General features: G+C 36.6%; 2 protein-coding genes across 3 annotated transcripts; both read right to left on the reverse strand.

Annotated features, from left to right (window-relative positions):
* Positions 1 to 3,927: 3,927 nt before the first annotated feature.
* Positions 3,928 to 20,534, reverse strand: LOC125677600 (tripartite motif-containing protein 45-like). 2 transcript variants are annotated; one of them, XM_048915731.2, is made up of 6 exons: positions 20,120 to 20,534; positions 15,511 to 16,955; positions 14,429 to 14,471; positions 8,811 to 9,111; positions 7,894 to 8,114; positions 3,928 to 7,788 (listed from the first exon to the last, which is right to left on the reverse strand). In XM_048915731.2, the coding sequence occupies exons 2-6, from the start codon at positions 16,937 to 16,939 to the stop codon at positions 7,662 to 7,664; spliced, it is 2,121 nt and encodes a 706-aa protein (XP_048771688.2). In that variant the 5' UTR covers positions 16,940 to 16,955; positions 20,120 to 20,534; the 3' UTR covers positions 3,928 to 7,661. The 2 variants fall into 2 exon arrangements, with proteins under 2 accessions (XP_048771688.2, XP_048771682.2); XM_048915725.2 differs by lacking the exon at positions 20,120 to 20,534 and adding an exon at positions 19,725 to 20,059.
* Positions 20,535 to 23,767: 3,233 nt separating this feature from the next.
* Positions 23,768 to 25,731, reverse strand: LOC125677591 (uncharacterized). The gene is made up of 4 exons (XM_056164057.1): positions 25,297 to 25,731; positions 24,679 to 24,811; positions 24,439 to 24,592; positions 23,768 to 24,267 (listed from the first exon to the last, which is right to left on the reverse strand). The coding sequence occupies exons 2-4, from the start codon at positions 24,719 to 24,721 to the stop codon at positions 24,129 to 24,131; spliced, it is 336 nt and encodes a 111-aa protein (XP_056020032.1). The 5' UTR covers positions 24,722 to 24,811; positions 25,297 to 25,731; the 3' UTR covers positions 23,768 to 24,128.
* Between the last annotated feature and the right edge of the window lie 957 nt (positions 25,732 to 26,688).

Consider the following 26,688-nt stretch of genomic DNA (forward strand, 5'->3'; position numbering starts at 1 on the left):
ATCGTACTTTTGATATAATATGCCAGGCCACTGTGATAGTTTATTGATACATCAATGAGAAGGTCTCTCATTGGAGGACACCACGACTGCCTTGGCCACATTGGAGCAATGAGCAAATGATGCTCATTTCTTCTCAAATCTTCTGTAAAACGTTCCAGAATGAGAATTGGAGGAGGGAATGCATAAGCATACATCCCTTTCCAACAGATCGACAGTACATCTACTTGAAATGCATTCACGTCTGGGAATGGACAACATTATATTGGCACTTGTTCTGAGCTGTTGCAAACAGATCTATGCAGAGTTCCCATTTGTTGAAACAACATATTCACCATTGCGTTGTTAAGTGACCATTCCGTCATAAGTACTATCATTCTTCGGGAAAATACATCTGGAAGAAAGTTCTTCCCTGGAATATGTACAGCCTTCAATGAGACCTTGTACTGAATGCAACTCTGAAACAACTCTCATGCCAGTTAGCACAGTTTTGCAGAGTGTCCCTCTGTGATTGTTGATGTAACTTATCACTGACGTATTGTCTGATTGTACAAGGATTACTTTATATATTTATTGCATGATAGTGAGGGAGATATGAAGATTTATTCACCCAAGAAAAATCATATAACGACCTCGGAGAATATGATTTTTCTTGGGTGAATAAATCTTCATATCTCCCAAACATTTATGCAATAAATTGTTTATTATACCCAAACAAAGCAAGACTACAAAATTGCATTTGAGATTGGAGTCCGTTCATCTATACATTGTACATGTAACCGAGATCACCCTAACAGTAACATCGCGCCGTCAACGTATTAGAAGGTACAAACAGCGAAACACAGTGATATGATGACCAGTTTTTGTATTTCCATTCTCCTTGAATGCTGATTAACTTGCTTGTTTTTGTATCAACCCAAATCAGGCGATTTAACTGTGTATCAGAGATCTGCATATTTTGTGCCTTACGAACTATGGAAGTAGGATGACTGGGACTTACTGGGACGTTACAATACATTTCGTCGTCTTTGACGTTGAATTTGTGGAAAATGTACGAAGCTGCCCAAGGAATGAAATATGATAGAGAGATATGATGTCTGAGAGGGAGATATGAAGTTTTGTTATCCTAGGCACGTGACTGTCTAAACCAATCAGATTACGCGTTGCATAGAATTCTCATACTGAGGTATAATAATCGCAAGCTCGTGCATTTTGACAGCTAACTCGTGCCAATATTCACCAATATAAGTTCAATAACCCTATATTATCAAATGCAATGTCTGTTATAGTGCTAAGTGCACATTCATTAATACCAATCAATGTATGTGCTCTTTTAGTATAGGGGGGTGTCTCCCAATTCTCCGGATGAGTCCCCAACTGTGTTCTGATGCATCTGTTATTAATGGGTCCTGTAATGGAATTCCATCGAAAGTTTCCCCTGATTCATCCACCATTTTAGATATGAAATTAAAACTGGACGAATCATATTGTATGTATAAGAGGGTGAATATTCGGCCTCCACATAGCTAGTAGGTATAATTGTATTGGGCGCATGTGCAATCTGTCCAGTGGAACAAGATAAATGCATGAAGCCATCAGACCTAATAGTTTGAGCATCACTACAGCTTGGGTGTCTTATAATAGACTCTGCACTATATCTATTTTATACTCTGAAACCAGGACTCTGCAGGCATTGTAATGCTCTTTTCCAGATTGATATGCTCCCATATACTCTATATGTTGACATGGAAAGAGAGACAACTTCTTGAGATTGACTAACAAACCCAGGCAACGCACAATTTCACTGATGACGAATAGTTGTTTTGTATGAATTGATCAGCAACCAGTCGTCTAGGTACATGGAATTTTGAACTGCCAACTACATGTACAGTGCATTTTAAATATGCTTTTAGAACCGACTTTAATTTAGTAAGAACGAAGTTCGAAAGGCATTGCTTGGAAATGATAAATCTGGTCCAGAAACCGGAATCTCATAAATGTCTGATAATCTGTATGTATAAGAACGTGAAAATAATCGTCCGTTAGACCCAGTGAAAAGTTCCCTTTCTTCATTGCTCTCATGATGAATTGAAGAGTCTCCATTTTGAAATGCTGCAGAACTATCATTTGATTTAGAGACTTTAAATTCAAAATTTTCCGAAGACATCCTTGTTTCAATATTGTGCTGTAATAATCTTTGTCATCTTGACTAATAGAAAGGTGTTCTATAACAAGCTTTCTAATAAAACACTTATTTTTTCTAAAACAACAGACATGTGAATGTGAATAACATGCCTTGGTACACAGGTTCCTTAATATCTACACCTGGTTGACACTGGAATTCCAACATTAACCCTTCATTTAGGGTTTCTATAACCCATTGATATTCTGTGAGGTCCACTTCTGTGAAACTTGAATACCTGGGAAAACTTGAGTACAGTCTGAACATTTACTTTCATGAAGCTGGAAACCCTTTTTGGGTCTCCAAAGGCTTTCCTGGAAAAAGAATCTTTCTTGAAGACCTGTCCTCCACAAAAACTGTCCTTACTCTTCTCTGAATTCAAGGAGTAACTTGTTCAATTCATATTTGTTTAGCTATCTTGCCAGGATAAGATGAGTGCTCAAAAGAACGGATTTTCTCTTTCCACGCATCTCCACGAAGTTCTTTCTTATCATCTCCTCTCTTGTAATTCTTTTCAAAACCCTTTGATGTGATGTAGACATTCTGAGTATTTCTTGCATCTCACTAGTTTTCTGCAAATGTATTTTTAAAAACTATCCTACAGCGCAGCACTGAATATGTCATTATTCTAGCAGTCAAATCAGCCAAATACTCCAGAAACAATTAAGGAGAACCTTACGTCCCTTAACTTTATCATCTCGTACTCTGCCTCATCTAAAAAGGACTACTATCATAGTACAATATGAAATAGCCCTGAATAATGTTCTTGCTGAATTATCAACACGACAAATGGCATTATCGGACTTCTTTGGAAAAGAAGAAACATTGACTTTAGGCCGTCCAAAACCACTCTCTGTCCCATCACTAAACCTTCCTCAATATTGCCATCCAACTTTGAAGGAGTACAAAAGGCATTAAAGTCATCTTTCTTACCATGAAGGCTTATCCTGCTGAGAAGTGACCTGTTCTTTAAATGACTAGAAGTAATTTCTTTCTCAACAGACTTGATCATGTCAAGAAGAGTACCTTCAATAAGCATTTTAACAAGAATGTTATTTTTGTCACTCTAGTCTCCTTGTAATCTAGAAGAAATAAATGATCTTTCCAAGCGCTTTTGCTATCTTAAAAACAACAAAATTCCACGGCAGGAGAATCTAGTGTACCAAAATGCGCCTCAACTGGTGCATCTGCATAACTATACTTACACGTACCTGCAAACGATGCATTAGAATCTTGGTCATCACAATCCCTGTCAGATGTGTTGATTGACAACCGATCATCTACACTTGATGCAACCGCCAACATTTGCTAATCTTATCAAAATGAGCTTGAACCAATACTGCCAGTTTAGGAACGACAGTCTTATTATTTCCAGCCATCTTCTCATCTGGGACTACTGATGTTTGTTTTAATTACTGTGCAAGTTGCTCTTTAACTTGCAGTTGAATCAAATCCCCAAGGAAATTAGCGATGGCGACAGACCATCGGTATTGTTAGGGTCGTTCGACTCGTTATTTGGAACTACCGCCTCCACAAACGGGCTTGTGTCCTGAATTACTGCCATTCCGCAACCACAGACGGATCGCGGCATAGAAATCAGTTACATAGATTTCTGTACACTTTCTCAATTTTCTTGTTCATTTTTCCCCGCCTATCCTTCGTCCATAACTTCGTGTAGTGCACGTAGGAGCCTCATATATAGATGATGTTTACATTATCTTACCAGAACACTTTGAATAATCCTTAAAATCGTTTTCCATATTTATTAACCACCAAATAACTCCAAAAAGCGAACAGAATATAAAATTTGCTCTGTATGAGGATCACGTGAAGTCAAAATGGCGTCGAGAAAAAACTGGAGTTATAGTTAAGGGGACACTGTACTGTATTTTAAAAATAGCTCGACGCATTGTATGGGAAAGTAGATGGCAACTGCAAATAGTTAAGGAGACAGTTAAGTGGAAATATTGAAAGGAATTGATCTTTTTCAATATTGCCACACGAGGAGGCATACATTTTTCTAAAACATTTCTTGTTCCGAAAGCAAAATGTAGTTTTTGTTTGGAAATAATTTCCATTAAGAATTTGTAAAATTTCTTAAATTTTTCGAATTGCCATAGGATTATGCCAAGATCCCTCGAAAATTTATTTTTCCCATAGAAAATTATTTTTTCCACAGACGTATTTGAAAGTTGTATTCTCACCTCCTGTCACGAGAGCGTAACCTGTGATAAATGTAGATCTGCCATCGCGAAAAGTAAAGGAATGGCGAAAGAGGATCAATACACGTAAATAACTAAAATCATAACCTGTGTCAATATATTGCGCAAAAGCATATATTGTTCAATCTAATTAAAATCAGATCTTCTCTAACTGTTGCATCGTCTCCAGTGTAACGGTTAGAGAAGATCTGATTTTCATTAGATCGATATTCTACAGCCTATGTGCACAGCAATTTGATGAATATATGTTAAAACAAGTAATATAGCCAATATATTCATGTAAAAAGTAAAATAAAAAGATTTAAAAACACACAAATGTATAATTAGAATCAGATCCACTTATTAAGAGTACAATGGTAAGTAAAATAAACAAATTTAAAACATGCTAATGTATAGTTAGAATCAGATATGTTCTGAGTTTTGTGACACGAGTATATTGTATCTGTGATACATAACACTATTGAGAAAGTTTGTCATATGAAAGGTGAAGATAACGAACAGTGATCAATCTCATAACTCCTATAAGCAAAGGTGAAGATAACGAACAGTGATCAATCTCATAACTCCTATAAGCAAAGGTGAAGATAACGAACAGTGATCAATCTCATAACTCCTATAAGGAAAGGTGAAGATAACGAACAGTGATCAATCTCATAACTCCTATAAGGAAAGGTGAAGATAACGAACAGTGATCAATCTCATAACTCCTATGAGGAAAGGTGAAGATAACGAATAGTGATCAATCTCATAAATCTATAATGAAAGGTGAAGAAAATGAACACTGATCAATCTCATAAATCCTATAAGGAAAGGTGAAGATAACGAACAGTGATCAATCTCATAACTCCTATAAGCAATACAAAATAGACATACATGCATGTAGTGTTTTATATTGATCAGTAAACAATCTCTGATGCAGCACGATTTTTGTAGCACTGCAACTTGTATAAACACTTAAGGATCAAAATGGGGGGGTTGGGGGGTTACATGTAATCTTCGTTTTCTACAATTCAGAATCTAATTCAACTACCCGATATAAAACATACATATGCCAGCATATCATTCCGACAGTGCCCTTTGACATTTCATTCTAACAAATAAAATATAATAATATGTTTATTTCCCAATGCCAAAATTTAAACTGCAATTAGTAAACACAATCTTATTAGCAATCCTGAAGAAATACATTTCACTCTTGTAGCTTTTTGATGGACACCCTGAATCACATTTAATATTCAGATTTCAAGGACGCGGTTACATAGAAATGACACTGTCTACCAACTGTAGTTTCAATATTGGCATTGGGAAATAAGCAGTCATATATCAGAATGATATATCCAAAATCTTTTTCTTCTTCAAAACGTGTTATGTTTGACGGCATACTATAAAACCTGGCCTGGCCAGGCCCCATTTTGGCCTGGCGTCAACCAAAAAATTTAAAAGTCCAACATTTGCAAATAGGGTGTGTTTGATACAAAAGAAAATTTTAATAAGTAACTCATTTTATGATTGTGCCTAAACTAAATAAGGTATACAAAACTGTCTGAGTTTTCAAAATTGTGATTTGTTTTCTGGTTTTGTGATAAAGCAACAGTAAAACAGAACTAATTACAATTATTACATTGAATCTATCCACCTTCTTCTTATTTTATATCAAATCCTGCATTAATTAGTTAACAAAAAAATCGTTGTACCTTTATCTAACCACTGCAGCAGTATATCTAGGCAAATATCAGATACATGTAATACTCATGCTATTGTCTTATAATGGAGAAAAAAGATTTATGCATCTACAAATTCACAAAGTGCAGCTTTAATTTTGTACTTTACTTCTTAACGTTTTTAGACTGTCATCAAAATCATCTTTTCATTCTGATAATTATTGAAAATAAACGTTCTGTGTAGAGCTGTGTGACATTTCAAACCCGTATATCATAGATTAACCTCAACCTTGACTTCCTGTCAAGACCTGTGCTGTAGAATAATATGTTGTAAAGAATCTGATATACCATTGCAGTACTAGTGTTACATGTTTATTTCAAATAGTTTAAACAGATATGAACATCCTTAATTTATCAAAGTTGTAGTTTCAATCTGTATGATTTATGGTAGCATTTTTATACCTAGATATCAAACTCATTGTTCTTATCAATGAGAGTGATGGCGGTACACTACATTGCAGTGTGTGAAGTGTGATGATTCATTAAACTAGTGTGAATTTGTTTTTTAAATTCGATCATTATCAATAAGTGAAGTGGATCATTAGTAAAATGAGAGTTTTCAATGTGCATATTTACAAAACAACATAAACATATCATTTAAGTTCAACAATTTTGAAAATTCAAAACCAATAATAAAACAATGAAATCAATCATAATTCAGAAAAAATCAATAAGCCAATCATTTCATTAGTTCCGTATACTTTTTTGCTGTGTAATAGTACATAAGTTAGGATGGGGGGAAATTGTTTTATCAATAAACTAATCAACAGATATTCAATAAAATCAATCAGATTGGTGATTTAGTTCATGATTATTTTAATGTGCACATACACAAAACAACAGAAACATATCATTCATGTTCAACAATTTTGAAAAAACAAAACCAATAATAAATCAATCATAATTCTGGAAAAAAATCAATATGCCAATCGTTTCATTAGTTGTATATACGTTTTTGGAGTGTACTAGTACATACATATATGAAGGGAAAAGAAAATGATTTGATCAATAAACTGATCAATAGATATTCAACAAAATCAATCAGATTGGTGGTAGTTCATGATTATTTTAAAGTGCACATTTACAAAATAACAGAAACATATCATTTATCTGCTATATGACTGAAAAACTTAAACCAATAATAAATCAATAAAATCGATCAAAATTTTGAATTAAAAAAATTTTGGGTTGAGGCCAAAAATATTTTTAGAGGCCAAATATGAGGCCAGGCCAAAATTTGGGATGGAGCATAATTAGAGGCTAAATTGGGACCAGGCCAATTTTGAGGCCAAACCAGGCCAATGGGGCCAGACCAGGTTTTATAGTATGCCTTGTTTGTCACCTTTTTGCGACAATGTCACGTCAACCATCTTGTCGATTTAAAAATAATCACAAATGTCCATTAAACAAAATTTTCGCAGGAATCATATAACAAGTCATTTGAAGTACAAATTTCCAGAAATGAAAAGCGGAGCTCGGCTCGAGGTGTTGATCTCGCCGTATCTCCGATACTCCGATATGTTACATGTACTTAGATTCCTAGTGTGACGAGAATACTGCTGAGTATTCTTCAAATTCGCTTTTGTCTGCTAACTCTGGCGTCACACCTTTCACCTGGAGTTCTTCAAAAACTCTTTTCAGGTAAGTTCCATCAGGGTAACCATACCTAAAATCCAGAAAGTTATTCAACATCATGCACCAGTACCTTTCATGTTGAAATTATATTGATAAGCAAACTTTTACACTTTTTAGCGTTTGGAAATATTCTCACTGTTCTGGTCCACCGTCACGTCTTGTCTTGTGATGGACGTCATTCCACACCACAGCTCCCTCCTCCCCTGTCGTCTGCGACTTGTCAACAGTGAAGATGAGTCGTCTGTTAAAGGCTATGTTCAAGAGCTTGGCAATTAAACGACCATCATTATTGTTTGGAAGGAAAGCAGTCCTCTCCAACCTTCCTGTGAGTTCACGACCGGGATTTGGGTGTTCTCTCTATTTCATACAATAAAAATATATCATTAGTAATTACATGTATACGTAATTCAATCAAATTAGTTTAGAAATAACTCTGTTTCACGACTTTAATGTCATAAAAATTTCAGTGCTTTTCGAATAGCAGGTTCAATCCGCCAGAAACGAACCTACCAAAAAACATACAAAAAACCTTGTACACAAACTACTCTAACTCTCCAACAGACGAAAACGTATAAAAGGAATCTTCTTAGTATATCACTGTTCGTCATCTTCACTTTTCATGAAACAGTTTGATCCCGTGGGGATCCGGGTTAGAATAGGTCCTCAATACCCCCTTGTTTGTCGTAAGAGGCGACTAAATGGGGCAGTCCTTCGGATGAAACCGTAAAAACCGAGGTCCCGTGTCACAGCAAGTGTGGAACGATAAAGATCCCTCTCTGCTCAATGGCCATAAGCGCCGAACATAGGCCTAAATTTTGCAGCCATTCACCGGCAGTGGTGACGTCTCCATACGAGTGAAATATTCTCGAAAGGGACGTTAAACAATATTCAATCAATCAATCAATGAAACAGTTTGTTTAAAATGGAAGCGTTTACCTGACAATACAGACTTTTTGGCGAAAAGTAGTTTCACGTTCCATGTAATATTTCCTACTTTTACTGCATTTCTCGTGTAATACAGGTATAAAAATTAAATAAGATTGCGTAACATACCCCTTGTCTCTCAGCATCGATGACATAGGTGACAATTATCGTATCACATCCTTCATACCCAGGAAGGCTTTTCTTTTCCTTCTTAAACATGATTCGTCCTTTCGGTTGATCCCCATAAATTTTACCAAATTTAGTGTGACAGAATGGACACTTCTGTTTCGTCTTTAGGTAAGGCTCTAGGCATTTTTTGCAGAAGTTGTGTTCACATGGAAGCTGTTTCGGAGTATGACAAGTCTCCATACAAATTTTGCATTCTCCGGCCGTCTGCGCCTCTCTCCCGGTCAGTGTTCTCCCAACAACTCTAAACAAAGACAACTCAAAGATTGAATATGATTTATCACTATTCTATTGGTATTACTTAAGGAATGATGTCATTATTAGAGATATGGCCGTCGTTGGCATTGTAGGAAAATTAAATGACGCTCTGGCAAATTTTCCTACAATGATGGCAATTGTTACACTGCGTCTCCCCATAATAACTACAAAACATTACATTGTTTACATTTACATCAACAGCAATTGAACTGACTATAAAACGCTCTTTTAAAGTCGTTGATATGATTATGTGTTTACAATTATGTTATGTAAAGTGAAAACATTTTTGATTTTCCGGAAAACTCTCAAGTTTGTTTCTTTTGGGTTGGTGTGACTGAAAATTTACAGTTATCCTATATACTTTATATTTATCGTATATATTTTAGATATTTCGGAAATAGACACGTGGTCTACCCTCGTCTTGGTTTGGCATCGTGCCAAATACTACCAATCGCTTGACGCATCATTGACATATGAACTCGAAACAAATACAGAATTCTATATTGAAACCATTGCAGTTTACAATTACTTGTAACTTTAAAGGGCAACATGAAAATCATTTTCCATTCTGTGTCATTTCATTCAAATATTTCATTCCACTTTCTTTTACCAGTAGGTTCTGTGGAGTTTTGATTGAGAAGGGTATAAAATTGTCTTGATTTTTTGCATCGTAGAAGAGTATATATACTCGACATAATCAGAGGGTTTGTTAATTTAATAAAAATTTTTTTTATTAAACTTGACTTTTTTCATCCATGCTTTAATAGCATTTATAAGACTCCTATATTCTAAAATATAATTTTCACTTTTGGATAAATGTTACAGAAAGATTCATAAGTCAGAAACAAACCCTCATCAATAAGGTCATTAAGGTATTTATTATTATTGTGAAACATGAATTTATTAAGAAATGCTTTCCTACCCACAGGAAAATTCGAATTGGAAAATATTGGAGTATCTGCTGTTACTGTAAATGGATTTTGTTTATGCTGTAGCTCAATCCCAGAATCAAATACATCAACACCAAATTTGTTTTTCAGCGATGTCTTTATTTTTTTTATGTATTCTATTCCACATGTAGTAACTTTATTCAGAAATATGAAATTATTCAAACCCCTATCTGAAAATAGGAGTTGTCTCATCCAAAAAGCATCTAGCATATTTTATATTTCAACTTCAGAGTACTTGTGCGTGGAATCAGTGTGGTGTTTAACAGAGTAATTTTTGGATGACTGATCACTAGATAGGAATATTTCCTTTTTCCATTTTTGTTGAAGAAGCAACTGTCTATGATGTCAAAAAGTCTAGTCTTTAATTTATCGCGAGGAATGGTCGTGTAAAGTGTTGAAAAGTAATAGGTTTTGATGTTATTGATTTGGGGAAAGTTTTGCGATTTCAAGTTTACTAAAAGTTCTTTAGAATGTTTTAGAATCCACATTTGATTAACACCACTTCTGGCATATGTAGTCGCACAGTAAATTTGAAGTTTCTCCTTCACAGATGTTAATATTTTCGTGAGGAGCAGAGATAGGGGCTTGTTAGAGCACTTACAATATCCAGCAATATATCTTTGTTTGTAAGGGTTTTTATGTAGTTTAGGAATCCAGTATAAGTATGGTAACTCATATTCATTCAACCCATTGACTGGGATATTAAATGTGTTTAAAACTGAAGCATGGTTTTGAAGAATTTCGTCTTTTGAAAGGGCAGTTGGAGTATTAGTACGATTACCAAAGGTGGAATTAATGCCAAGTTCGTTTAAAATACAGTTGTAACGAGCTATAACTGTGTTTGGGATGCCAACACAAATGTCTCCGAACACCTCCCCATGTCAGAAATGCTTTTTGATGCCAGATATGTACTCAGGATTCTCAAAAAACCCTAAAAACTGAATTTGGTTGAAATCCGACGGACTTGGTTTTTGGCCGCCATTTTCTTCAATGGCGGCCATTTTGAAACATTTGAAAATTGATTGGAAGGAAATACTGATGCTAGAAATGAATTGTGGACCCTCCATTTACCCCAGAACCCAAATATTGTAGAGATTTTAACACTTTGAAATATTTCGGTATATGGCGGCCATTTTCAAAATGGCGGCTCAAAAAAACATTTTGATGGTGGTAATGGACTCGGGGTGACCATATTACCCTAGAAATCGAATTTGGTTGAAATCCGACAACCTTGAGTTTTTGACGTTTTTTGGCCGCCATCTTGAAACGGCGGCCATTTTGAAAATTTGAAAAGTTGAATGCACCCCTCCTTATGACCCCCTATCAGCTCACAAAGTTTGAAGTGGATCTGTCGAAGCACTTTCACAAAATCGGTCGGACAAATTTCTCACTAAACAAGAGGAAAAATAAGAAGAAAAGAATAAGAATAACGAGCTATAACTGTGTTGGGATGCCAACACAAATGTCTCCGAACACCTCCCCATGTCAGAAATGGTTTTTGATGCCAGATCAGGATTCTCAAAAAACACTAGAAACTAAATTTGGTTGAAATCCGACGGACTTGATTTTTTGGCCGCCATTTTCTTCAATGGCGGCCATTTTGAAACATTTGAAAATAGATTGGAAGGATATACTGATGCTAGAAATGAATTGTGGACTCTCCATTTACCCCAGAACCCAAATGTTGTACAGATTTTAACACTTTCAAATATTTCAGTATATGGCGGCCATTTTGAAAATGGCGGCTGAAAAAAAAAATTGATGGTGGAAATGGACTTGGGGTCACTAAATTACCCTAGAAATCGAATTTGGTTGAAATCCGACAACCTTGAGTTTTTGACGTTTTTTGGCCGCCATCTTGAAACGGCGGCCATTTTGAAAATTTGAAAAGTTGAATGCACCCCTCCTAGTGACCCTTTATCAGCTCACAAAGTTTGAAGTGGATCTGTCGAAGCACTTTCACAAAATCAGTCGGACAAATTTCTCACTAAAGAAGAGGAATAATAAGAATAAGAAGAAAATAATAACGAGCTATAACTGTGTTGGGATGCCAACACAAATGTCTCCGAACACCTCCCCATGTCAGAAATGGTTTTTGATGCCAGAAATGGACTCAGAATCCTCCATCAAACCTAGAGAGTAAATTAGGTTTAAATCCGACGGACTTGAAGTTTGGCCGCCATTTTCTTGAATGGCGGCCATTTTGAAACATTTGAAAATTGATTGGAAGGAAATACTGATGCTAGAAATGAACTGTGGACGCTCAATTGACCCCAGAACCCAAATGTTGTAGAGATTTTAACATTTTCAAATATTTCGGTATAGGGCGGCCATTTTGAAAATGGCGGCTCAAAAAAAAATTTGATGGTGGAAATGGACTCGGGGTCACCAAATTACCCTAGAAATAGAGTTTGGTTGAAATCCGACAACCTTGACTTTTTGACGTTTTTGGCGCCCATTTTGAAACGGCGGCCATTTTGAAAATTTGGAAAGTTGATTGCACCCCTCCTCATGACCCCCTATCAGTTCACAAAGTTTGAAGTAGATCTGTCGAACCACTTTCATACAATCGAGCGGACAAATTTCTCAGGAAAGAAGAGGAATAATAATAATAATAAGAAGAAGAAAATAAGAATAACGAGCTATAACTGTGTTGGGATGCCAACACAAATGTCTCCGAACACCTCCCCATGTCAGAAATGCTTTTTGATGCCAGATATGCACTCAGGATTCTCAAAAAACCCTAAACACTGAATTTGGTTGAAATCCGACGGACGTGATTTTTGACCGCCATTTTCTTGAATGGCGGCCATTTTGAAACATTTGAAAATTGATTGGAAGGAAATACTGATGCTAGAAATGAATTGTGGACCCTCCATTTACCCCAGAACCCTAATGTTGTAGAGATTTTAACACTTTGAAATATTTCGGTATATGGCGACCATTTTGAAAATGGCGGCTCAAAAAAAATTTTGATGGTGGAAATGGACTCGGGGTCACAATATTACCCTAGAAATAAAATTTGGTTGAAATCCGACAACTTTGATTTTTTGACGTTTTTGGAGGCCATTTTGAAACGGCGGCCATTTTGAAAATTTGAAAAGTTGATTGCACCCCTCCTTATGACCCCCTATCAGCTCGTAAAGTTTGAAGTTGATCAGTCGAAGCACTTTCATATAATCGGTCGGACAAATTTCTCACTAAACAAGAGGAAAAATAAGAAGAAAAGAATAATAAGAAGAATAACGAGCTATAACTGTGTTGGGATGCCAACACAAATGTCTCCGAACACCTCCCCATGTCAGAAATGGTTTTTGATACCGGATATGCACTCAGGATCCTCTAAAAACCCTAGAAACTAAATTTGGTTGAAATCCGAGGGACTTGTAATTTGGCCGCCATTTTCTTCAATGGCGGCCATTTTGAAACATTTGAAAATAGATTGGAAAGAAATACTGATGCTAGTAATGAATTGTGGACCCTCAATTTACCCCAGAACCCAAATGTTGTAAAGATTTCAACTTTTTGAAATATTTCGGTATATGGCGGCCATTTTCAAAATGGCGGCTCAAAAAAAATTTTTGATGGTGGAAATGGACTCGGGGTCACTAAAGTACCCTAGAAATTGAATTTGGTTGAAATCCGACAACCTTGAGTTTTTGACGTTTTTTGGCCGCCATCTTGAAACGGCGGCCATTTTGAAAATTTGAAAAGTTGAATGCACCCCTCCTAGTGACCCCCTATCAGCTCACAAAGTTTGAAGTGGATCTGTCGAAGCACTTTTACAAAATCGGTCGGACAAATTTCTCACTAAAGAAGAGGAATAATAAGAATAAGAAGAAAATAATAAGAAGAAGAAACGGAGCAAAAACAATATGTCTCCGACACTTTGTGTTCGGAGACATAATAAGAAACGAAGCAAAAACAATATGTCTCCGACACTTTGTGTTCGGAGACATAATAATAAGAAACGGAGCAAAAACAATATGTCTCCGACACTTTGTGTTCGGAGACATAATAAGAACAATATGTCTCCGACACTTTGTGTTCGGAGACATAATAATAAGAAACGGAGCAAAAACAATATGTCTCCGACACTTTGTGTTCGGAGACATAATAATGAGCCTTAAAACAAACACAATGTTACTAGCTTTGTCAGCTGGAACCAAAACATATTCCTCATGTAACCCATCTAATTCTTTTATCACTTCTGGTTTACTAAACACAGAAGGATAGATTACATACATGTATGCAAATTGTATATATTTAGCTTGGATTTTAACCTTTAACATAGAAATAACACAGGATAACTGATGTACAATGGTGTAATGAATAACACCATTTTTTACTTACCTGACTTTCTTGCTGTCTTTCAGTGGAGGTTTGTTCTTCTCTGCTGTAATACAAAAAAAAAATGATATCAATATTCCTAAACGAATATCAATGTTGACCATCGAGGAACTTAAATCCTCTTTAACTTTACAAAACAAGTTCCCTTTACGGACATCTTTATGTTCCATGTACTCTTTCAGGATATAAGAATTTGACTAGTAGATTTATATCGTTCGAGAATGCTGTGGAATGATTTTAATTCGTGGTGGCCAATGTTCGTGGCAATCTAATTAAAATTAGATCATATGATCCGCTCAGATGAGCGGATCATAGGATCTAATTTTAATTAGATTGATGTTCGGGGGTAAGCAATATTTTGCTGGTTCGTGGGGACGTAATTTCGTGGGTAAGCGATGACGTAAATTCGTGGGTAAGAGTGACTCACGAAATACACGAACATCAATCCCCCACGAACAATGATGATTTCTTAGTATACCGTCTCGGTTACCGACAGCTCAAAATGGAAACACAAAGGCATATAAATTAAACTGTTTTGATATCATGACAATTCAAACACATTCCTGCCACCTTGATAGCTCAGTGGGTAGCGAGAACACAGTACCCGACCCAATTGTGATCTGGAGAGACCCAAGACTACATAATATACGTCTGTTTCAAATTTGAGGTTACGTGGGTCTAAACAATGAAAATGAAAACGCCCCAAAACACAGTGTCCCTTTTCATAGTGATCCGGGTTGGAATAGGTCCACAGTACCCCTTGCTTGTCGTAAGAGGCGACTAAATAGGGCGGTCCTTCAGATGAGACCGCAAAAACCGATGCCTCGTGTCACAGCAGGTATGGCACGATAAAGATCCCTCCCTGTTCAAACACCGAAGCGCCGAGCATAGGCCTAAATTTTGCAGCCCTTCACTGACAGTAGTGACGTCCCAATATTATTGAAAAATTCAGTAAATACATGTGTGTGTACATATAAGCTGACTTCACCTTTACTTTACAAAAGATACCATCAGACGTAATTACATGTATTCATATAATGAATCAAAAATATACCAAATCAGAACGAGGCTCTAAACAAACCCACCAACTGGTAGAGGTACGTTCCCGGCATTTAGCGTGATGATATGAAAATCCATGAGTACTCCATTGCAGGTGACCAACATGTTGTATTTTCTGGGTTCTTCTGGGTGCCATTTGCCCACGTAAACTTTGCTGTCTTCCACGTATTTACATGGTATGTAATGAAACACATCCTTTCCATCTTCAGATGTGATAATAACGACAGTTTCCTCATTCTCAACAGGTATTCCATCGACCGAGTTCAAATCCAACGTAAAATCAATCTCTTGTCCAACCTCTGCTGTAGTGCTGCTAAGTGTGACAGAGGATTTGGGAACATATACATACGTACACAGTACCCGACCCAAATGTGCAGCAGTATTTGAAAATTCTTTCAAACCGAACTTTTCATAATTGATGCAACCGGCTTTGGCATACGATTCCATATCTAGATGTGTTTCATTGAGCTCTTGGAATCGTGACCTTATGGTTGGTACAAGTTCAAGAAAGGCTGGCTCATTCTTATGGGCAAGAGAAGTTTCAAGAAACTGAATTGCTTCTATGCATGACTCTTTGTATCTTTGTATTCCTTCTTTCTGTACTTCTAATATTTTAACTTTTCTATTCTCATGTTCTTCCATAACTCTGAATAATTCTTCCCGTCTTCTCTCCAGCATGGTTATCGCATTGGCAAATTCAGCCCCAACAGCTGATTTCTGTTCTTCGACCTTTTCGGGCAACAAAACTATCTCCTTGTCGACTACCTCAATGACCTTTTTCGAGTTCTCTATTTTCCTTACAACTTCTTTCGACAGATCTTGAATGGAGGTACTTTCTTTTTGGAAAATTTCTAATATAGTTTGAATTTGATGTTCCTTATGAGTGGTGCATGCGCATATAGTGCAGACCGGTTTTCTACACTCTGAATTTGAGCAATACATCTTCAGCAATTCTTTTTCATGTCCTTCCTTCCCACACGTTTTCTGGTGTCTGAAATGCTGAAGATCATGAAATGAGTCGTGGGAAATGTCTTTCAAAGCTAAAGGGTTGTGATCCTTAAACGTATTCATTTTTCCATGCGTTTGGAAACACCCATCACAAATAAAACCTTGACATTCTTTACAGCGGTGTGTTGCCGCATTCTTTTCATGACATATTTCGCAGTTTAAGAGCGTCTCGTTTAAAGATGCTCTGACAAAATCCACGAGATCTCGTCTGGTAATGTCTTTTGGGAAAATCGTTATGTCGTTGTCTTTTACTGAATGAACAACTTGACAAACAGGACATACCAATTCTTCGTCTTTAACAGTCTTCTTCAGACACGAGGAACAGAATGTATGCAGGCATTTTATTAGAAGAGGAGCATGATCTTGTTCGTCAAAATTATGGTTACAAACTATGCACTCGAGGAATCTCTCTTTCAGTTTCTCTACTTCTAAATACTTTCCAGCCATGTTGAAAGAAGTAAAACTGTAAAAGGAAAAATATCGACGGCACTTATCATAATGGCATATTTTTTGTTAGCAAGATAGATTTAATATTGTTTAATCAATTCAATTAAAATTATATATATATATATATATATATATATATATATTTATTTATATACTCAACAAAAAAAGAAACGCATAATTTTTACTCATCAAAGAAATTTTGAAACAGTACATGGAATATCTATCACGTCTATCAATGGATACCTGTGGTCTATTTAAAACACAGCATGGCCCTTTCTAATCCGAGATTCCTCTGACTCTTACCCCCGCTTTTATATTTGACATGTGCGGGGGAGAGTCAGAGCGGACTCCATATTGAAAAGTGGGAATTCAGCGACACCAGCTGGTGTCGCTGCTTTACCTACCTCTTACAACTTTATTTCGCGGATCTATCTTCCAAGACGCGAGGATTCAGTTATCGGAAGATTATTCTACAAATACATCATGATTAATACGATGCTATCGCCGTTTAAACGATGGAATTTTGTGTTTACATGTGCTGACGTCATGCGCAAAGAAATCAAATGGCGAGGCGGCGATCTAATTCAAGTGATGCTCCATTTGTCGGTGTTAGGGCCGTTTAAACGGCGATAGCATCGTAGTAATCATGATCTATTTATAGATTTATCTTCCCTTAACTGAATTCTCACGTCTTGGAAGATAGATCCGCGAAATAAAGTTGTAAGAGGTAGGTAAAGCAGCGACACCAGCTGGTGTCGCTGAATTCCCACTTTTCAATGTGGAGTCCGCTCTGACTCTCCCCCGCATATGTCACAGAAGTCACAAAATAAAAGCGGGGTTAAGAGTCAGAGGAATCTCGGATTAGGCCCTTTCAAACCCCAGTGTCGAAATGTTTCGCTTGGTTAATCATGTTTATAAAAAGAGTGTTTTGCACGATTTCTTGTAAATCGGGGGTCTATTGTCATTAATATTTTGGATTTAGGGAAACAACAAACACTCCTATCAAACCCATATTTAAGATTTTATGGCATGTTTGATGCCGCAATGCCGCGCCTAAACAAAGATGAACGCAACCGGGCTGTAATGATGCTACTAGCCGGAGCTACGCAACAGGAAGTTGTAACTGCATTTGGAGTACATCAATCGACTGTGCAGCGGTTAAATGTTCGTCTCCGCCAGCTGGGAAGCACAGATGACAGACCAAGAACTGGCCGTCCGCGGGTTACCACTCCCAGGCAGGACCGTCAGATCCGCCTTCAGCACCTGCGCAGTCGATTCAAAACTGCTGTAGAGACTGCTGCTACAATTGCTGGACGAGGAAATCAGCGTATAAGTGCTCAAACTGTTCGTAACAGACTGTGAGGAGCTGGAATTCGTGCACGACGTCCATACATTGGAAATCCACTAACGCCGAGACGTCGCCAGGGACGAATGGATTGGTTAATTAAGACAGCATGACCCTAGAATTTGGAGGCGACGACAATGGCATCAAGTTCTCTTCACAGATGAGTCGAAATTCAACTTGTATAGAGCTGATGGTCGTCCACGTGTGTATCGCCGGAAGAATGAGCGTTTTGCAGACTGTTGTGTAATTGAAAGAGATCGCTTTGGTGGTGGAAACGTTATGGTGTGGGGAGGTATTGCTTACGGAAGGCGAACACCACTCCACGTAATTCATAGCAATATGAATGCACTAAAATATCGTGATGAAATCCTTGCTCCTTTGGCTGTTCCATTTGTCCATCAGCACAATCTGACTCTGCAACAGGACAACGCAAGGCCGCATGTGGCAAGGGTGTGCTCGGATTTTCTGCAGACGAACAACGTGGATGTTCTTCCATGGCCAGCGTTCTCACCAGACCTTAATCCAATTGAACATCTATGGGATGAGCTGGATAAACGAGTTAGACGCCGTCCCAATCCACCAACCACCATCCAGGATTTAGAGCAGGCCTTGTTGCAGGAATGGAACAATATCTCTCAGGTTACCATACGCGATATTAAAACTCACTGTAATGAACATCTATGGGATGAGCTGGATAAACGAGTTAGACGCCGTCCCAATCCACCAACCACCATCCAGGATTTAGAGCAGGCCTTGTTGCAGGAATGGAACAATATCTCTCAGGTTACCATACGCGATATTAAAACTCACTGTAATGCAGTCATTAAATTTTTACCTTGTATGGACCGAGAGAAGCTGTGATATTATTCTTAACTTTTCAACACAGCAACATGAGACATGTTTGATTTTTATCACAGGACGGTTTACTGCATTTAAACTTTAAAAAAATAAAAATAAGATGTAAACTGAAGAATTAAATTATCATGTATAATCTGAATATGCGTTTCATTTTTTGTTGAGTATATATAATTTTGTGTCACATATCAACAATCAATTTCTAAGGTATAAAGAGTATCTGATATATAAATAAATTTCTTTTGTAGGTACAATATTAAGAGGATTCAGGAAACAAAATACATGATAATCATATGATATTTTAAAATACTCTTTCCTTGTATGTTTGTATAAAGGACAATAAAGCTAAATCCGATTTCTCTAGGAATGACAGGATTACAATATCTACAGCTTTCTATATATAACTGATGTGCACTTATTCTTAGCATTGCCTGCGTAGGTTCCTGTGAATTGGAGTGTAATTATGACTATTTCACTGATATGATACACGATAACGTTTTAGTTTAGAGTTGTACCATACAAAACACATGTGAATGAGAATCTTGAATACAAAGTTTGCTGTAATATATATCACATATTACTTACATTTTAGAGATCGATACGATTATACATAACAAAAGAGCTACTGTCTTCAAATCACTAAGAGTCCAAAGATGTCTATAAATAGAATCCGGAATTTCAGTTTCACTTTCAATATTCTTTGTATGCATTTTCGATTTAGGCCTATACTACTTGGGAATGGAACTACCATTATTTTTATCTAAATATATACGATGTGTTTTTTCTTGAAGCTGTAAGGAACGTATGTTTACAATAGCACGGCTCCTACTGGTTGTTTATCATGACACAAATGCGTTGTACAGAAGGAATGCGCCCTGATCCAGATGAAGTGAAAGCTGTTGTGGAAATGTCGCGACCTACCAATGTAAAAGATGTACAAAGACTTATTGGACTTGTGACTTTCCTTTTCAAGTACTTACAGTTGTCAGATACATGTAAACCTCCACGATGATTTACCGTCAAAGATACTTGTGGAACTGGGAGTCACAGCAAGAAGATGCTTTCAAAGCAGTGAAGCAGCTAGTCAGCACAGAACCAGTTTTGAAGTATTATGACGTTAATGAAGAGGTGACCACCCAATGTGACGGCTCAGAAATTGACCCAGGAAAAATGTTTGACAACTGTGGTTGTGTGTGAACATTTTGATCAATCCATAGCAGAGACATTGTAACAGTTCAATCCGACCACAAACCGCAGGAGAGCATATTTAAGAAATCCCTATTCGCAGCACCTAAACGTTTACAAAGGATGCTACTTCGTCTCCACATAGACATATAACAGAGGGACCGCTGACTTCCTTTCGCGCCAAATTATCTTCCTGTTTTCACAGTGCCCTCATCGGGAGTCATAAGCGAAACTTCCTGTTACAGAAATGGCTTGTAGTGACGAAAATCTGGTTGATGTTTTCAAGGTAAAAACATAACTAAAATCATTATCATAACCTGTATATTTCAATTTCACAGAAGCAAAAGAATAATAGAAATTGCAACGATCAACCATACCATGATATGCCAATAGAAAGTATTTTGAGATGGTACCTAAGTAGGCCTGGCCCAGTTGAATAGTTAATTACCGGTATACCGGGCTATAGGTAATACAAGGCATCCCTGGTATCGTAATCATAATTACACAGTATGTCTAAGTAGCCAGTCTATATTTTAACCATGCACATATACAGAACGATATATCTATGAATACAAGACGCAATATCATGTCACTCCGTGTGGGGGGGGGGGGGGGGGGGGGGGGGGGTATGCAAAACTTCAGAAGCCTGCCGGCGTTAATTTGTATTAAATTGTTCTTTTTACATTATTTTCATTGGCTCAGGATATAGGAGATAATACTTTTGAGGAACTTGACATGCCAACAGCTCCAGAGAAAATAAAAATTACATGTTTATCAGAAGACTTGATCAACAAGGTCATTATCCAGATTAAAAATGACATGATTTTGCCCGCCGAAGTTAAACGACCTCTTGAATCTATAAGTGGTAATTTGCATTTATTGTGTCTATTTGTTGATATTGCGAGATTTCTGTTGTGTTATTATTTGGTGTTTTTATTTTCTTCTTCCAGGTTTCATCTTAACTTTGTTTTTGTTCTTTATATGTGGTAGCTGAGAAAAGTACACAAATTGACTTCATATTTAAATTGTCAATTTTGTCCTTTGATCACTGACTGCAATTTTTATACTTCATGATGAGGAATGGTTACAAATTTGAATGATCTACATAGTCTGGTCCAAGGGAATGTGAATAATAACATTCAGGAAATGACAAGTCTGTATCCTTTTTACAAGTTGAAATAATTAAAAACACTAAAATCTTTCTTGTTATACTTATATGATTTATATACAATATGGATGTAAATATTTTACAAATAATTCATGGAAATGTCAAACAGTTAATAACTCATATGTTAAAACTTTGTTGTTATTGTATGAAATTAACATAACAACTGTCCTTTACAGCTGCTGACTTGGTTCCAGCTCTTCAGCAGTTAGACACCATCATGAAGGCAGAAGTATTCTCTAGTGCAGCCAAGGAAAAGGCCTGGCATAATTTCCATCTCATACAGGCAGATGTTGTGCAGAAACTTCAAAAAGTTGTAAACAAGCAACAATTGTCAGCTTTCATATCGATTAGAACAGCTGAAGAAATTATTAGAGAGAATACACTATCTTCGAATTCTTCTGTAAAATTAGACACAAAAAATGTCCTGAGAATTGGGGAGAGAGATATTATTGCATACATTGCAGGCTTCGTATTGTTTCGATGCAAACAAAAATTGTCCTCTTCTTTTGATGTCAAAAAATATATGAGCAAACTCATTGACACAGACGGAAACACTAAATTAATTTCCATAAAATCCAGAGGTGGTCTAACCCAGCCCTCTTCTGAAGCGATAAATTTCTTTGTAGTTTTAGAACTTGTGTTTAGAAATTCATGCACAGCAGTGTCAGTTCCAACACTTCAACAGTTCACCAATACAATTTGTCGAGAAAATGACGCTATGTCCATGTTCTATGATTGCACTTATCATTCAGAATCAGATGTGGTAATGCAAGAGAAATTATTTTTCACAATGCTATCAATATTTCACAGAGTAAGATGTCATGCTAGGTGCAGACAACTCATGGAAATTTACTACTTAAGAACAAAATCTGCTAGCAAGCAAAAAGCTCTACGCAAATGTATTGACTGATTTTCAAATTAAAAAATAATCATGCAATTTTGTCAGTGTGTTTATTACAGCTAAGTTTTCATGGACTGTTTGTTATAACAATGAGTCTTTTTTTCTCCCGTCCTTTTTGCAGTATTTTCTTTGGGCACAAAGTTGAAGGCTAAGCTCCTCTGAACTTAAGTTGGTTTTCTTGGTAACTATAAAACAGAAAACAAAACAAAACAGCAAATGTTTCAAAGTTCAACAGTAACAACTACTAATATACAAAAACTGCTAACAAGCAAAAGCACTACATGTATATGTTGACCAGATATTATGATTTGTTTTTCTTCCCCAATTTAAAAGTGCTCCAAACTACACCTACCCACCCCCTTTAATGTACTGCATTCAACATTGATGTGACCAATGTCGTGCATTAAATAAAAATAATGAGCTATAAAACAGTTTTCTTTGATCCACTGTAAATTGAAGAAATTACTGAACACTTGGGTCAAAATAATGTAAACATATACAAGAATTTTCAACCCTCCACCCATCTTAGATCCACCATAACTTTTTCGAAAATGATTGGATCCTCATTTTCCGACAATGTGCACATCTACAAATGACAATGAAGCATTGCAGAGATTTTCAAGTGTATCTAACAAGTCATACAGGAGGAGAAGCATTTTCAAGATTTTCAAACAGACGGACAGAAAGTACAAAAACAATGTCTTCCCCCAGAAGAGGGGAGACATAATTAACATTGATTTTCAAATACAGAATTGGATATATATACAACTTTGTTAAGGTAGGTCCCTAGTCCTGGACCTACTTGTGATTTCTCAAAAATTTGAGTTTAGATACTTAGATTGTTCATTTCAGGGTATGATAAAAACAAAAAAATGGGGGGTTGTCAGTATAATGAGTAAATTATGGTATTTTTATTACGTGTACCCCCATTTGTCAAACGGCAATATCAGAATTCATTGAAGAAGTCCTGGAATATGTCCATAAAATTTTGTTTGAGGTATGATGCTGCAATTTTTTTCCTCAAATATGAAATAAATATGTTTAACTAAATAATTAAAAGTGAAATTTTAACATAGTTTCATGTTTTTTAATAATGGTGGTACAAAATTGACCTCAATACAGGCCCTCGGCAGTCAAAAATACGGCACTGCAACACCACTAATATGAATATTTTAAAAATTTGACTTGTGATTTTTCATTCAAACTCACATATTATGTTCATATATGAATGCTTGTTAAAATACATTTAAAAAATCTGCCCTTTCTCAGCATAATATTTTCACAGCATCTCAATTTATATTTACATTTTTGGGCCAAAATAACCATTTTGAAGATAACAGAAGATAACAAATATATAACAAGATAACAAATATATAACAAATGCAGAATTGTTTTATTTAATTCCACAAGTGCATGATTGCATATCATGAATTTTTTTTAATTTACAGATAATTTTAACATGTAATACCCCGGCCTGTATATCAATTAAACAAATATGTACCTCTGGTTTTATGTGTGAATTAGATGACAAAAAATGGAAAGAAGATTGGATCCATAGTCTACTTAAATATAAGTGATGGAGTGTTATTGTATTCATTTTACTAAATTAAAAAACATCCAGGTAAATGTAAAAACAGTATAAATCCACCCAATAATAATAGTACGTGAACCAATACTGGAGTTCGATCCGGACATGACGTCACGCTACTAGACCCCTACTTTAAGTAAGCTTCTTTTAGTTATGTTTTAAGCGTTTTAAGGGACTGTTTGTTATGACAATGGGTCTTTTTTCTCCTGCCCTTCCTGCAGTGTTTCCTTTGGGCACAAAGTTGAAGGCTAAGCTCCTCTGAATTCGAAGTTGGTTTTCTTGGTAACTGTAAAATAAATAGTAGGTATGTCAAAATTCAACAATAACTTTTTAAAATATTTACAAGAAACTGCTAGTAAACAAAAAGCACTATGCAAATAAATTGACTATTTAACATTGATTTTTACTTTTATCTCAATTACAGATTAGAAAGTTAAAAATAAGAATTGCAAAATACCCGAACTGGTGAATTGTTGGGTTGTCATGACGAGTACCCAATCCTCTGTGGCGACCAAAGTGCTCTTCAAGTGGGTCCTGACAGAAGACATTGCTCAAAACATATGGCACCCCCTGTTGAAGCAGGTATCTTGTTGCCTCAATGAAGGATTTCACTGAAATAGATAATTGCACATAAATTAGGTTATGTGCGCAACTACATGTAATAGTGTAACATAATTAAACTAATCCTATAACTTACCTGTCATGATAATGCCCTCATGAGTTTGATACGAAATGAACATTTTGTTCTGCTCCGTCTTCTTATAGCCTGGTCGGGACCTCACAGAAATGAGCCACTGATTGAAATATTCTAAGACTTCATCCTCGAGGAACTGCAAAATTGATACATATACAGTGATCCCCCGTTATAATGCCAAAATTGTACCTCGGCAATTTTGGCATTATATCGGGGGAGGGGGTATGTGTACAGGTGTCATAAGAAATCAAACAAATTTTATCTACTACATCGTGCTTCTGTTCTGAATTGTTCATTGTGGATACCCTTTCTAGACCATTTCTTATGGACAATGAGTATATCTTTAGCACATTTGTGAAAAAAATCTCACAGATTAACCAATCAGAGTGGATTCCAAAGATCAGCCAATCAAGATTCCTACAAATCAAGGAATTGACTAGCTTCAGTTATGTAGCCCTATCCGATTGCTTTTTTATTCTGACTTTTTTGGGATAAGACTACAATTCCATAGGATATCTGTAATGGTGCAAAATAATTTTATGAATAACCGATAATAAGCTCCGTGTATTAGTCCCAAATGTTGTTTACACCAAAAGGAGTGTTTCATTAACCATCACGTACAGCATGCAAAATTCTTCGTCTGCTCCACCATGCTTGTTATCGCGAGATCTCGTAGGTGGATCTACTGAAAAACTTAAACATTGACAATCAGCGCGAAAATGTAGTTACTCGAGTCACTCCGACAAAGAAAGGAAAATCATAATGTTTTTAACATTCTGCTGTTCGTTTTTTAACTTGATATTAAATCTAATCCTTTTTAATGCCGACGAAATGGCTTTCTCCTCCGTACTTATCCATTGATGTAAATATTACCTTATATGGCATTTGCAAATAAAAATCGGAAGTTGAAACTTCACTACATCAAACATGGCGCACAAATATGAATCGAGAAATTGCAATATATCGAAATTGTCGAAAACGGTAGAATAGAGCATCACCAATCGTAAGTTGCAGGTTGTAAATTTATATATTGACTAAAAAACATAGAATATCATTTTATTTACGTAAAGAAAGTCAGCAAATGTTTAGAATGATAAAAACATGTTGCGGGAGTGAATCACTCCCGCATTTGCACTAATACGGAGATCCCCCCCCCCCCCCCCCCCCCCCCCCCCCATCGGAGAGGGCTACATTATTGCAGCTAGGAATTGACCAACTGTGACCCAGTTCTACAAACACTTAAGACTGCCATACTTCCCGGCTGGAGTCAACATCAAGATGAAGTGTCTGTAGTACTTCGAGATTATTGGAATGCACATGACGAGTTATCGGCTCAGGATGGATTGATCTTCAAGAGCAACGGTCGTAATTCCAAACTTTTTGCGCCCGGAGATGCTCAGCAGAACCCATTCCAGTCACAAAGGGGCTGAAGCATGCCTAAAGAAAGTACGATATGCCGTATTCTGGCCAAACATGTCAGCCGAGTTACGCGATTTTATATCCAAATGCAGCACTTGCAACGAAATGCACGACAATCAACCAAAGCAGCCTCTTATGACGCATGACATACAGGGGTCTAATCGACCTTGGGCGAAATCAGGTGTTGATATTTTCACTTACCAGAATCAAGACTACCTGGTAACCGTAGATTACTTTAGTGATTTTTAGCCGAGTTGCAACGTATTGGTTTGGTGATGTGGGCGGGCGGTTGGGCGTCAACAATTGGTTTCCGGATGATAACTCGAAAAGTTTACAATCTAATCAAATGAAACTTTTGATATATTGTTGGGTACCAGGTAAGGAAGATCCCTATTGATTTTGGATAAAAAAGGTCAAAGGTCAAGGTCACAGTGACCGAATATAGAATGAAAATTTCAGAAAAGTTTGGTTTCCGGATGATAACTCAGAAAGTTTAAATCCGAATCAAATGATACTTAAAGATATTGTTATGTACCAGGTAAGGAAGACCCCTATTGATTTTGGAGAAAATGGGTCAAAGGCCAAGATCACAGT

This window comes from Ostrea edulis, chromosome 1, assembly GCF_947568905.1.
Source record: "Ostrea edulis chromosome 1, xbOstEdul1.1, whole genome shotgun sequence".
Lineage (NCBI taxonomy): Eukaryota > Metazoa > Mollusca > Bivalvia > Ostreida > Ostreidae > Ostrea > Ostrea edulis.

Coding starts and splice junctions, on each gene's coding strand:
- LOC125677600 (XM_048915725.2), bottom strand. CDS start 19,849: ATGCATACAAAGAATATTGAAAGTGAAACTGAAATTCCGGATTCTATT. Junction 8,115..8,810: donor TCGATGCTGAGAGACAAGGG/GTATGTTACGCA, acceptor TGTATGAAATAG/AGAGAACACCCAAATCCCGG. Junction 7,789..7,893: donor CGTGACGGTGGACCAGAACA/GTGAGAATATTT, acceptor TCTGGATTTTAG/GTATGGTTACCCTGATGGAA.
- LOC125677591 (XM_056164057.1), bottom strand. CDS start 24,721: ATGTTCATTTCGTATCAAACTCATGAGGGCATTATCATGACAG. Junction 24,593..24,678: donor TGAGGGCATTATCATGACAG/GTAAGTTATAGG, acceptor TATCTATTTCAG/TGAAATCCTTCATTGAGGCA. Junction 24,268..24,438: donor CCAACAATTCACCAGTTCGG/GTATTTTGCAAT, acceptor TTTATTTTACAG/TTACCAAGAAAACCAACTTC.